This window comes from Rana temporaria, chromosome 5 (genome assembly GCF_905171775.1).
Source record: "Rana temporaria chromosome 5, aRanTem1.1, whole genome shotgun sequence".
In the NCBI taxonomy this organism is placed as follows: Eukaryota; Metazoa; Chordata; class Amphibia; order Anura; family Ranidae; genus Rana; species Rana temporaria.
Window position 1 is genome coordinate 310,661,547 of NC_053493.1, and position 13,920 is coordinate 310,675,466.

The 13,920-nt window shown below is 41.5% G+C and overlaps 1 protein-coding gene across 1 annotated transcript in view; it reads right to left on the reverse strand.

Moving 5' to 3' along the window:
- Positions 1–13,920, reverse strand: part of TRAPPC8 (trafficking protein particle complex subunit 8) — a 146,435-nt gene that overhangs the window by 91,559 nt on the left and 40,956 nt on the right. The window contains 4 exon segments of the mRNA XM_040354114.1: positions 3,398–3,488; positions 5,938–6,091; positions 7,874–8,048; positions 11,804–11,893. Of these exon segments, the coding sequence (XP_040210048.1) occupies positions 3,398–3,488; positions 5,938–6,091; positions 7,874–8,048; positions 11,804–11,893 (510 nt within the window).

Below are 13,920 nucleotides of genomic sequence, written 5' to 3' on the forward strand. Positions count from 1 at the left end.
GGGTGAACTACCGCTTTAAATACTTATTTCACTAATTAAAATGCAAATCAATTTATAACTTTTCTTTTTCTGGATATTTTATTTTGTTCTTCTGTCTCTCACTGTTAAAATAAACCTAAAATTACAGCCTGATCATTTCTTTGTCAGTGGGCAAATGTACAAAATTAGCAGGGGATCAAATACTTTTTTTCCCTCACTGGAACACTGGCAGGGGTGATTAAAATATTTAGATCATATTTGTTAATGCAAAACCTTTATCCCAAAAAACTGTTCGATGTAGCCGACGATAAAATGTGAACTGGAATTTGGCTTCAATCTGTTAGTGTATTTAAATCTGCTAATACATTTAAACACTACCCTGTCCCCAAGACGAATAACGGTGCTCTCTGCTGTGCCTCCTGTGCTCAATATTTCAGAGTTGTCGCTCACCAATACAGGTGTGTTACTGGCCAGATCACCAGGCGAAAACAGAGGGGAAAAAGACAAAGATGTCCAATTATTGGTAAGCTACGTAACATTTTTGATTTTGGGTTTCACCACTTGCCTACAAGGCACTCCCCCCCTTCCTGTTCAGGCCAATTTTCAGGTTCCAGCACTGTCGCGTTCTGAATGACAATTGTGTGGTCATGCAACACTGTACCAAAACAAAAATGTTATATATTTTTTTGAGACAAATAAGGCTTTCATTTGGTAACATTTAATCGCTACTACGGTTTTTATTCATTACTAAACAAATGAAAAAAAAAATCGAAAAGAAAAAATAAGTTTCTCTTAGTTTCTGTCAAAAAGCCAGCGACAAGGGGTCAATCAAGCGAAAAAAATGGAAAAGTAGTCACTACACAGGAACCAGCATGAGGGATGAACAGCAACAACCTCTTAACACCAAAAAACATTGGGCTCCACCAGTCATGAAATATAAGAAAAGTCGCCACATAGCATAAAATCCTTAAGCTAGGGTTTTATTGAGTAAAGTAAAACACGTACATCAATATAGATGAACATAGAAACTGTAAAACTAAGTGATCACAAAGAGTTTGAAAAGAGCGCAATACTATGGAGTTAGCACGATACGACATGATGCGTTTTGTCCACTACCCCAGATGACGTCTTAGTGGACGAAGCGCGTCGGATCGTATCGTGCTAGCTCCGTGGTATTGCACTCTCTTAAAACTCTTTGCGATCACATCATTTTACAGGGCCTATATTCATCTACATTGATGTAAGTGTTTTACTTTACTCAATAAAACCCTAGCTTAAGAATTTTATGTTATGTGGCGACTTCTCTTTTTTCATGACTGGTGGAGCCCAATGCTTTTTGGTGTTGGGACAGTGTTGCTGATCATCCCTCATGCTGGTTCCTGTGAAGTGACTACTTTTAAAAAAAATTAGCTTGATTGACCTCTTGCCACTGACTGGGGGTCCATAGGATTTGTTAAGCATACCCAATTATCTCATTTGGTGGTGGCTACACAGTGGATGGGGAATTCTTTTCATGCCGTTTTTTCCACCCTGTGTGGATTTGCCAGTTATCGCCTCTCCTCACGTGCTGTCAGCGCAAGGAGAAGATTGCCAATAAGCAGAGAATCCTGTTGAAAATTGTAATCGGCTGTGACTGGACACAGCTGATCACATAGTAAAGAGCTGCTGTGATTGGCTCTTTACACAGAGATGTGATCAGTAGGGATGAGCTTCGAGTTTGAGTCAAACTCATGTTCGACTCGAACATTGCCTGTTCGGCGAACAACGAACAATTTGGGGCGTTCGCGGCAAATTCGAAAAGCCGCGGAACACCCTGTTAAAGTCTATAGGAGAAATCTAAAGTGCTAATTTTAAAGGCTAATATGCAAGTTATTGTCCTAAAAAGTGTTTGGGGACCTGGGACCTGCCCCAGGGGACATGTATCAATGCAAAAAAAAAAAGTTTTAGAAATGGCTGTTTTTTCGGGGAGCAGTGAATTTAATAATGCTTAAAGTGAAACAATAAACGTGAAATATTCCTTTAAATTTCGTACCTGGGGGGGGTGTAAAGTATGTCTGTGAAATAGCATGTTTCCCGTACTTAGAACAGTACCCTGCACAAAGTGTAATTTCTGAAGGAAAAAAAAGTAATTTAAAACTACTCGCGGCTATAATGAATTGTCGGCTCCCAACAATTCAGAGAGAATTCATTCATTAAAAAATAAAAAAAAGCGTGGGGGTCCCCCCAAATTCAATTACCAGGCCCTTTGGGTCTGGTATGGATATTAAGGGGAACCCCGCCGTCAATTAAAAAAAATGACTTGGGGGTTCCCCCCAAATATCCATTCCAGACCCCAACAACCACCAGCCAGGGTTGTGGGGATGAGTCCCTTGTCTGGTCTGGATTTTTGGGGGAACTCCGCGCCATCTTTTTTTAAATTTGGGGTGGAGTTCCCCTTAAAATCCACACCAGACCTGAAGGGATATTTGGGGGGAACCCCACGTCATTCTTTTTTTATAAATTGACGGCGGGGTTCCCCTTAATATCCATACCAGACCTGAAGGGACTGGTAATTGAATTTGGGGGGACCCCCACTTTTTTTTTTATGAATGAATTCTCTATGAATTGCTGGGAGCTGACAATTCATTATAGCCACGAGTCATTTTTAAATTACTTTTTTTCCTTCAGAAATGACACTTTGTGCAGGGTACTGTTCCAAGTACGGGAAACATGCGCTATTTCACAGGCATATTTTACACCCCCCCCCAGGTATGAAATTTAAAGGAATTTTTCACTTTTATTGTTTCACTTTAGGCATTATTAAATTCACTGCTCCCCAAAAAAACGGCAGTTTTTAAAACTTTTTTTGCATTGATATGTGTCCCCTGGGGCAGGACCCGGGTCCCCAAACACTTTTTGGGACAATAACTTGCATATTAGCCTTTAAAATTAGCACTTTAGATTTCAAACGTTCGAGTCCCATAGACTTTAATGGGGTTCTAAAGTTCACGTGAACATTTGGTGTGTTCGCAGGTTCTGGTGTGAACCGAACAGGGGGGTGTTCGGCTCATCCCTAGTGATCAGCTGCGCCTGAAGGATGTAGCGATCACAGATCACTGCTCATGCGCGCAGGAAGCACGCCATAGCCTCACAGCAAAGTGCGACCATAGACGTCATTCGGCTATAGCATGGTCGTGAAGAGGTTAATACTGTTTTAAAGAGCCTCAACACACAAAATGCACTTGTATTACTTCTGGGAAACAACACCAAAATGCACATATATTATGCGGTAAAACGTGTATTTTAATGTGCAGTAGCGCACAAAGATTTAAATTCAGCCTAAGGTGCTTTTTTTTATCACTCCAAGTTCTTTAAACTAGAGAAACATCTTATTCAAACGTTTACATTTAAAAATATATTTTTTTATATATATTGCAACCTTTCACAGAGTGTTCCAAACCATCCACAGAAATTACATGGTCTGAATTCTTGTTTGGTAAAGCAGTACTGGAACTATCTTCATAGGCATCCTAGGAGGGGGGAAATAAAACATTTTAAAATAGGGTTTAATATGGAACAAAGCATCAAAAACATTGACGTTATTTAAAGCCACATTCACACCTGTAAATTGGCCTGACAGCATTTACATGTGAGAACCCCAGTGGGGAGATCTTGGCGATTAGATGCGGGATGGAGCTCCATTGATTGAGGCAATGGGATGCTGCCAACTCCTGTAGCCAATTTCAGCCACTCACAAATAACTGCTATACAGCGATCACCTGCCAGGGATTGGTCGTGCCTGCTGAGGTTCTCAAAGGTAAACACTGTCAAGGCAATTCACAAATGTGAACTAGAGAAATCCTATCATACAAACTTTTACAAAAGGAGAGAACTATCAATAGCTCTGATGAGTGACAATGTGAAAAGAGCAAGGTTATAGATTAAGGGTAGACATACATAACAGTCAGATACAATAGCTGGGACAAGTAGGGCTTCTCCAGGGGTGCAATATTAAACCATCCATTCCATCAAACTGGATGCATGACCCCTGACCCTCTGTCTGGACAGTGTGCTGATCACGTGCACCCTACCAAAAAAAAAACCTCTAGCAATACACACCAAACTGAGCATGCGCAGAATGCCTACGAAGTGGTGGGGGAGCGATGGTTTCTCATACCGGATGGTTGGTATGAGGCACTATCGCTCATGCGCCAGTGGACTGAGCCGGGCTGGGTGACAACACACGCTGACCTTGGCTAGTGTCGGCGTTTGGGTTGGCACATGCTCATATAAAGCCCCCGGGGGTTAAAGAGGACCCACTAGACAGCAGCGGTAGTCGCCTTTCGCAGGTGTGTTGAGTAGGATCTCGATTGCTGGTATGCTTTATATATGCAGTGTGTTGATCACCATCTATCCAGATGCCTGCACTAGTCTTGTATCTAGCCATTGAAGTGGGACTTTGGGTCTCCTTTATTTCCCATGTAGGTCTGAATATACTGTGGAGGCCTTAAAGAGGAGTTCCACCCAAATTTGGAACTTCCTCTTAACCCACTCCTCTCCCCCTTACATGCCACATTTGGCATGTAATTTTTTTGGGGGGGGGAGTGGGGGCTTCAGCACGAGTGGGACTTCCTGTCCCACTTCCTTCTTCCTGTAGGCGACTAAGCTTAATCGCCTTCAGGAAGTGGCTGCTGTAGGCGATCGCCTAGGACACGTCACAGGTCCTAGGCGATCTCCTGGCCAATTACACTACACGGCACGGCGCCGGGCCGCGTCGCTGGAGCAGGTAAGTGCCTGTTTATTAAAAGCCAGCAGCTACACTTTTTGTTGCTGCTGACTTTTAATAAACATACAAATGGCTGGAACTCCCCTTTAAGTACTTTTATGGTCTTGACATTCCAAGTTTGTGCGGCCACTAGGTCATATGTTGCACTACCATTGAGTTTTGTGGTCTGTAGGTCTCTTATTGTGAAAAAAATGCATAACATTTTTAGGTGAGCTGTGAGCATATGATCCAAGTCTATCTACACATCATTGTGGCGCTAGGAACTTGTGGCAATTATCCATACATTCCCTTTTAGATATATCTACTTTAGGACATCATTGCGATCTACCAAGAACATTATCGGAGATTCTCCTTAATTTCCCTGCTCAGCAAGAGTTTTTGTCAAGAGAAGTGTGGAGTCCTTTTTTTACTTTAGTATGCAAGTATAGCAGAACACTTTTGCAATTTAAATTACTTTGGTTACAATTTTGCCCTCCACCAGTACGATTTAGCAGCATTTTTTACATTGTGGTCCTCGCCTGTATGCACGTCCCTGCATCTTCTTTAGTACCTATAAATAAGCCATCCTGTGTTGTGCCTACTCTCCTATTTAAGTACTCAAATTTTGTAAGTGATACACATCCTTGATTCTGTTTTTTTACCAATGTGTGCTGTTATACTGATATGTGTATATGTATTACTGTATTTCTATCTATCTAGTAATTATACTTTGGCTCCTGAAGAAGCATTTATTCATGAAACATGTTGAGCTACATCAAGCTTCCCTCCTAGACACCAAGTTAAATCTGGTCTCCAACGCACTCCAAGTATTCTTCGGGGCCACATTTCTACAATAGGGTCCATTGGGCCCACACCAAGCAACAATATATAAGCTTGATGTTTTTGATATATTGATTCTCTTATACTGAGTTTTTACTTGTTGTTTAGTTGAATAAAATTGTAATTTTAACATATATGGTGCCTACAAAGTACATGGCACAGTGTAATTTTTTTGTGCACCTCAAGTACCACCCTGGATTGTTGTACTGGTATTTAATCAATTAAGTCCAAGAAGGTGCATGACATTTCTTGGCCTTAGCTCTATTTACATCTGACAATTTTATTGCACTCCGGGAAGACAGCCTATATTGCTGGAACCCTAAGCATCTTCAACATTACAGTACTGTAGAGTCGGTGCAGCCTTGAAAACCTACTTGATATTGCATGGTGTTTTTCTGGATGTACTGGCTCCAGGGATCGGGTATTTGCTCATCTGTTCCTTTAAGAGACGTTCGCGAATTAATCTTTAGTAAGTAGCATCCTTGAGTCCCATACCTTTGTATCATTTCTTCATATATTGTATCAGCCCTTAGGAAAAACAGACAATAGTAAAAACAAAACTAAAAGAAAGACATGACAAATTAAAGGCCCATTACAAAACAATTACCATTTCCCAAGAAAATAGAATTTTTAGTGGTCCTATCCATGGGCTTTGGGCTTGTGTTGAGGTCATTAATTTGACACGAGTTTGATATGCTTCCACCAACATTCAGAATTCATTGACAGTTGTATTTATCATTTTGACATCTAATGTGCTGGGCTACATACATTTACACTGTATCATCAAATATAATGAAATCCACCAATGATAAAGACATAAAAGTCCCATAAAAGTGCACACTTGTGCAATAATGTGTCAAAAGTCACTAGTTCTAAAGTGTTGCTGTGATTCTCACACCAGGATGGGTCTGCGCCACCAAACAGATATCGCAGAAGGCTTATCGTAGGAAAATGACTACGATTATAGAGAATTCCTATAGCGCTCTAAACAGTAGTGGGCAATACTCCTCCAGGCAGTATCACTTTAAACCTCCATCACCACTGGTTACTCCAAACAGATATATTATATGTCACTTGAATAAACATGTCTATAAGGGGTGTCTGAATGCTCGGTATGTTTTTGGAGCCCATCTATGCATATAGGGGCATTTGAGTTGTTTCAAGCAGGTTTACCATTCTTATACTCTTGTATGGGAACATAAAACCCATTTGACCAAAAGCAAAGTCCATTACACATGAGCCTATATAGTTTAACGTGTTTAAGACCCCTTTCACACTGAGGCAGTTTTCGCACTAGAAATAGCACCTAAGTGCCTGAAAACTGCCTCCCATTCATTACAATGGGTACTTTCACACCCGGGAGGTGCACTTGTGGGACCATTCAGAACAGCCCTGCAAGGATCCATCCTTCGGTTAATTTGGGAGCAATATATACAGTGCTCCCAAAACGCTCCTGCCTGCTCATTGCAATAAATGGGCAACGCTTCAGAAGCGCAGAAATACGGGAGTTTTTAACACCTTCTTTGGGGTTAGAAGCGCCCACTAGCGGTCGTAAAGCGCAACAGCTTTAAAACGCTGCTAAAACTGCATTTAAACTCTGCTAAAACTAGTGGCACTTTAGGGCTAATGCGGCTCCAGTGTGAAAGGGGTCTAAGACTCAATGGGGTCGATTTACTAAAACTGGAGAGTGCAAAATCGGTTCATGGTAGCCAATCAGCATCCAACTTCAGCTTGCTAAATTAAAGCGTTCTGCCCAAAAAAAAAAAAATAGGTAAAAGCCAGGAGCTACACATACTGCAGCTGCTGGCTTTTAATAATAGGACACTTACCTGTCCTGGAGTCCAGCGATGTCGGCACCCGCAGCTGTTGGGTGCTGCCGCCGCCATTGTGGGTAAGGGATCCCGGCAGTGTAGCCTTTCAACTTTGCCCTGGGAACCCTACTGCGCATGCAATAGGCCCCTACTCCTCTCTCCTGTTAGACCAGTGGCCGGGAGAGGAGGAGAGAGCCCTGCGATGATGTGGTCCGGACTCCCAGAAGTGGGAAAGGATACCTGTCAAAGAAAGGTACTCTGTCCTCCGCCCCCCCCCCCCCCCCCCCCCCCAAAGGTGCCAATTGTTTGCTTTGACAAAATAAAAATCCGATTGGTTTCTATGCAGAGCTGCAACATTTTGCATTCTCCAATTTTAGTAAATGAACTCCAATGTCTACAGTACACACATCCAAAAATTGAAAGGTCATCAATAACTACTGTGAAGTTATATTAAACACATATCTCTTCGTAAGTAATAGATTAAACTATTGCAACTTACCTTTTCTCATCATCACTACTGACATCATGCAGCAGAACATAATACTTCAAAGTGTTGGGTGTAAACCACTTGGGATAGTTATAGTCATTACTGTGTTGAATCCGATGTTGCTCTTGAGATAACTTGAGAAACTGCTCCACAGGTTCTGGTTCATGTGAAGAAACTACCAACATACCTGAATGGTTTGTTAAGTAAACACTTGAAGCTGAAATGTAATCTGCTTATATTCTGCCTTCTGTTGAAAAAGATCAAAACACTCCCATAGACACACTCTTAAACCTTGTGGACAGCTTTCCCAAAAAAGTTGAAGTTGTTAAAGCTGCAAAGGAAGGGCCAACTCAATCTTGGACCCTATGGACTAGAGCCCCATACACATTATTAGATTTTCTGCAGATTTATGTCTTCAGATTTACCAAAACCATATAATATGAGATCAAACCTTAGAAGTTTCAATTTATATGCAATCAGACAGGCCCTTGCACTACATGGTTTTAGTAAAACCTAAAGAAAATCCAATAGTGTGTATGGGGCTTTAGACTGGGATGCCATTAAAAAGTTTGTGTGCGTGTAAAGGCAGGCATCTCAGTACTTTTGGTAAAAAGAATAAGAGTAAAATAAATAAATAAAAATTAGGCACAATTGGGCTTTTGGTGCAGTGCACACATACAGACAGTAAGGCTCTGGTTCACAGCTTTGCAGGTGTGATGGAGCGCCCATGCATTTTTGTGCGTTTCCGCATGTTGCATTATTACAGTATGCAAGAAAGCCTTAACTTTCAAGACAGATTTCCTATTGACTGACATTAGCTTCATTCGACATGATTTGGACAAATTTAGGTCACACTTGACAGAGGCGGAGATCAGATCTGCCAGCTTTACAGAGGCAAGTGAAAGCCTGCAGGAGAAAAATCTAATCTGTACTGAAACTTGATTATTCCGTAATATTCTGAGAGTCCCAGGACTGCCAGAAAGGGCGGAGGGCCCTAGGCAGGCCGAAATTTGCTAAAATCTTTTTAACCACCCTCCTGGGCCTTGCATGTCGTCTTGCCCACAATTGTAGTATAATTGGCGCACTGTATTATCCCTACAGTTCCAGAGGCACCACCGCACCCATTTCTCTTTTGGTTACTTAGCTACAGGGATTGTGACATGCTATTTGCTGAACAAACAGGATCTAAACTTAGGCAAAAGAGAGATTTTAATAACTATTCTCTGCAAATCCAACAGTGTTGATGCTCCTTTACAGAAGTCTGTAAATGCTTCAGGGATAAGCGTCGGAAGTACAGCCCACTGGACCCCAACAAACTGGGGACCCAGGTTGGCGAAACGATCCACTTCTTTGACAATCAGGAAGCTGCCTCTATCTGGCTTGATATTCGGTCATGTGCGGGATCTGGGCTTCCTCTACTTAGGGCTCTCATGTCCTTAATTATTGGGTCACGTTGCAAGTATTTGTGCCTCCTGGTGTCTGTTTTTCTTATGTTTTCAGTTGAAATAGTTTGTGGTATATATTTAATTGAGAGTTTTCAAAATGTCAGGTATGCATGAGGCTTTGAAGGTTTACATTGAGTTTTATCTTTGTTGTAAAGCCACTTTGCATTTGCGATAGAATTAAAATTGTTATTGCTGTCATGTAGGCCTGTGGTTGGGTTTTTTCAATCCTCAAGCCTTCCCTGTAATAAATTAAATGAACTGTGACTGTTTTTGTTCTGGTGTCGGGTCAAGGCCTCTATACAGTTGGGCTCTTGTTTTTCGGACCAGCTGTATTCAGGTAGTGTTAGAACGTTTAGCACCAAGGAAGTTTTTGTGTTGTTTCGGTTGTTTTTCTGTTTCGGTGTGTTGGCTCGTGCTCATTTTTCAGCCCATAAGGGTTTATCATCTATTCTTCACTGGGGTGTGTCCCCCTGTTAGCTATCACTTCATGGCTTCACAAAACCCCATGTGTTGGAATATTCAGGGCTTTAACTCAAAATGGCCCTTAACGTTTTAATATGTCAAACTTCATGCCCCACATTTTATTGTTTCAAGAGACATCTCATGGGTAGCAAAACTCTGGCTCTAAAAACAAAAACCGTGGGTGCAGAGTGCTTTCCATGCTACGTACTCCAGTTTCTCTAGAAGGGTCTCAGTCCGCATCAGTAAGTCTCTTCCTTGTGTCATTGAAGGTTTCCACACCGACTCCTACGGCAAATGCCATAGTTTTCAGCTTATGGAATCAGACACACGTTTTAATTTATTTGTATATAGCTCCTTTTTTTTCAGACGGCCTCCTTTATGCTGTTCTTAAGAAGCATAGGCTATGGCTGCCGACCAATGCAAAGGACTGGCGATGGAAACACCCCTCCTGTAGAACTTATTCTTGCTTTAGGGCTCTTTCACATGGAGCGGATCCGTATTGATCCGCTCCGTTAGCCCGTTTGGCTCAGCGGGGATTCCTCCGTAAATCCCCGCTGAGCTGTCGGCGGACAGGGCGGTCCCCGCACACAATGCAGAGACCGCCCTGTCTCTCCTCCGCTTTCCCCTATGGGGAATCGGATGAATACGGACCGTGTGTCCGTATTCATCCGATCCGTTCCGCCGGAAGAAAAATAGGGTTTTCTTCCGTCCGCAAAAGCGGATCTTTGCAGACGCGGATGGTTGCGGACGTTAGCGGATGCATCATCCGCTAACGTCTGCAATCCCATAGGGATACATTACAAGTCCGTAAACGGACTTGTAATAAACGGACCGTTTGTCCGTAGGTGTGAAAGGGCCCTTATTACTCTGCAGAAAACCTCCTCTCATATAGACCCAGCTTTACCCAGTCTCCCTCTCCTAGCTTGTGGGGCGCATTTAAAGTAGAACTATAGGCAAAACTTTATTTTCCAATTCGAATAGAGCAAGGGAAGGTTATAGCCAGTCAGATTTTTTTCCCACCATTTTCTTCCCCAATTTTGGAGATTACCATTGACTTCCTGTCCCATAGCCAAATAGGAAGTATATCTCCAAAAACTTAAAAAAAAAAAAAAAAAGTGTTTTGCCTTTAGTTCTACTTTAAGGCCCCATACACACAGGAGGATTTATCCGCGGATACGGTCCAGCGGACCGTTTCCACGGATAAATCCTCTCGAGGATTTCCGCGGATTTCCATCCGATGGAGTATACTCACCATCGAATCGAAATCCGCGCCGAAATCCTCTGGCGATGACGTGTCGCGCCGTCGCAGCGATTATGACGCGGCTACGTGCGCGACGCTGTCATATAAGGAATTCCACGCATGCGTTGAATCATTACGACGCATGCGGGGGATCCCTTCGGACGGATGGATCCGGTGAGTCTGTACAGACCAGCGGATCCATCCGTTGGGATGGATTCCAGCGGATAAATTTGATAGCATGTCATCAAATATTCATCCGCTGGAAATCCATCCCAGGGGATAAATATCCGCGGAAACAGATCCGCTGGAGTGTACACACCATAGGATCCATCCGCTGAAACCCATTCGCTGGGATTTTTCAGCGGATGGATTCTATCGTGTGTATGGGGCCTAAGGCATTTACCAGGGGTCAGTATATTCCCTTAATAGCAGTTATTAGGTCTCAACAAGCATCTGTTACACAGCACCTACAATAGGGGGTGGATGCACAGGCTGTCACCTTCGCATCCTCCCCTTCTGCTATTAATTTTGACCTTCCTTTGTTTGTGAAGAGAGTTGCATTTTGAGGTCACAAGATTATATATATATATATATATATATATATATATATATATATATATATATATATATATATATATATATACACACACACACACACATATACACACACACACACACACACACACACATAGTCCGCTACATTTTATTTTCTTTCTAATATTTATACATTTGTGGCACTGCACCCAGTTGATCACTTCCCATACACTGCTAAATAAATCAGACTGAAAAGGATACAGGCTAAATAGTGGTTTAAGAATTCATGATCCGAGGCTGGCATGGACTGGAAAAAACTCTCTCGGTAGGACTCAAACCATGGCGTAGTTGCTGAAAATATAGAAATACCCACATAAAGACCCCACATTAAATGTCATAACACCTGAATAGATTGGGACATTAGTAGGGTGTTGATACAGACTAAAGCTGGGTATACACTAGTGGATTTCTGAACATTTGTACAAAAATTCTCAGTATATTTGACAACTTGATGAATGTAATTTGAAAGTGCTTCAAAATTTCATTCACTTTTAACATCTGATTTAGGAGTAAATTGACTTTACTGAACAAAAACCACATTCACAGTTAGAAATTTGTTCATTGGAGAAAAAATGTCATTTGACCGCACTAACAATTTGAAAATCATACAAACATGCTTTTAAAAAAAAAACGAAAACCTACTAGTGTAAAACCAGCTTGAGTGGATTAAAAAAGACAAATTGACCAGATAAACAAACACTGCAAAATGTAGAACATTTGTTGTTATGGTTCAAAAAAACAAACAGGGAAATCTGTATTAACCAACATATATATGATCAAGTCACCATGGTTAGCAGTACTGAATAAATAATAAACCTAATTTGGTAATTATTTTACAAAACACGGAAAAAAAAAACAGTTTGATAACAAGCAAATCAGATGGCAGTAATCATATAGTTTTAGCTAAAGTAATTTTTGTTTGTAGCAAACAGATCACTACATTCAGGCCTCATGCACACTTAACATTTACAGCTTCTGTTTTCAGACTTTTTTTCTGCATCCAGTAAACTCCCCAGCATGTTACACTATGTATCCCTGCACACATAGGCTGTTATCAGCATTTTTTGGCAGGGGCGTTTTCTGGCTGGAAAAAAAAAAAACAGAACTTGTGGGTTTGAAGAGTTTTTCAGCTGTAAAAACGATCCAACTGTGAAAAAAACTGACAAAACGCAAAAAAACGCAGCTACTTTGTGTTTGAGCGTTTTTGGGCCATAAGCTTTTGTATAGTTTTGCTAAAAAACGCTACTGTAAATATGCTGCAAAACTCATTCTACAGCTAATGCTACTGGCGTTTTTAAAAACGTCCAGTGTGCATGAGACCTTACAATCTAAAAGATTTTGAATCTATAGCCCCTTGCACACGGGGGGGGGGGGGGGGGGGGGGGGGGGGGGGTCATCTAGCTGGCTGCATTCCAGTCATTCACTTTCCACATAGGGGCCTAAACAAGTTAGATCCTCTGCAAAGTTTTTATTGCTGTGTCACTGCTGAGTAGATTCACTCTTCTATTTGTGTGTCACAAAGGCTGCATTCACACCTGAGCGTAGGTCGTTCAGTCGTGTTTTGTCGCGCGTATTCATGCTTATTTGCGCATTTGCAAACAGCGTCGTCCGACGTTTTTTATTTTAGCCAATAGGAAAAATTATCATCTTTTCATCACTTGTTGCTATGCTGGTAGACTTTTTTTATCTTCTGCCTGGGTGAAATGTTCTATCGATTAAAGCGTCAAAACGCCCGTAGCAAACGCTCGTTGTCGCGCTAGTTGCTTGAATCGAGCGTTTCTATTACTTTCTATGGGAAATGGAAACGCTCAAAAACGCCCAAACCGCCCGAAAAAAGGGTCTGGAACTTGTTTGAGCTTCAGGCGTTCGGCGTTTTGGAGTGGAGATGTGAACCATCTCCATAGGGAATAATGTATTTTTTTCCCCTCTAGCGTTTTTGAGCGTAGCGCTTCAGGCGACAAAACGTTTAGGTGTGAATGCAGCCTTAAAGAAGAAATCCAGCCTGAGCTCAAGGTGATGAAACAAAGAAAAGAAGCAAGATTAGAAGAAAAAAAAAAAAAAAAAAAAAAACACACCACAACTGAAGATGTATAACTTTTCATTTTTTTTTCTCCACATTTGTCCGCTCTACTCTACAAAGACACTTGATCAGACAAAAAAAAAAAAAAAAATGACCCGCATTCATACAGCATACTAGTTGCGATTTGTCCAAGTTATACTGTAGGACTGTTATTTACTTAAAGAAAAATGTTAAAAGTTATTTCCACACTATAATATCCCCTGATGAACTAGCTATTTCAGGCCATTGAAAGAAATAA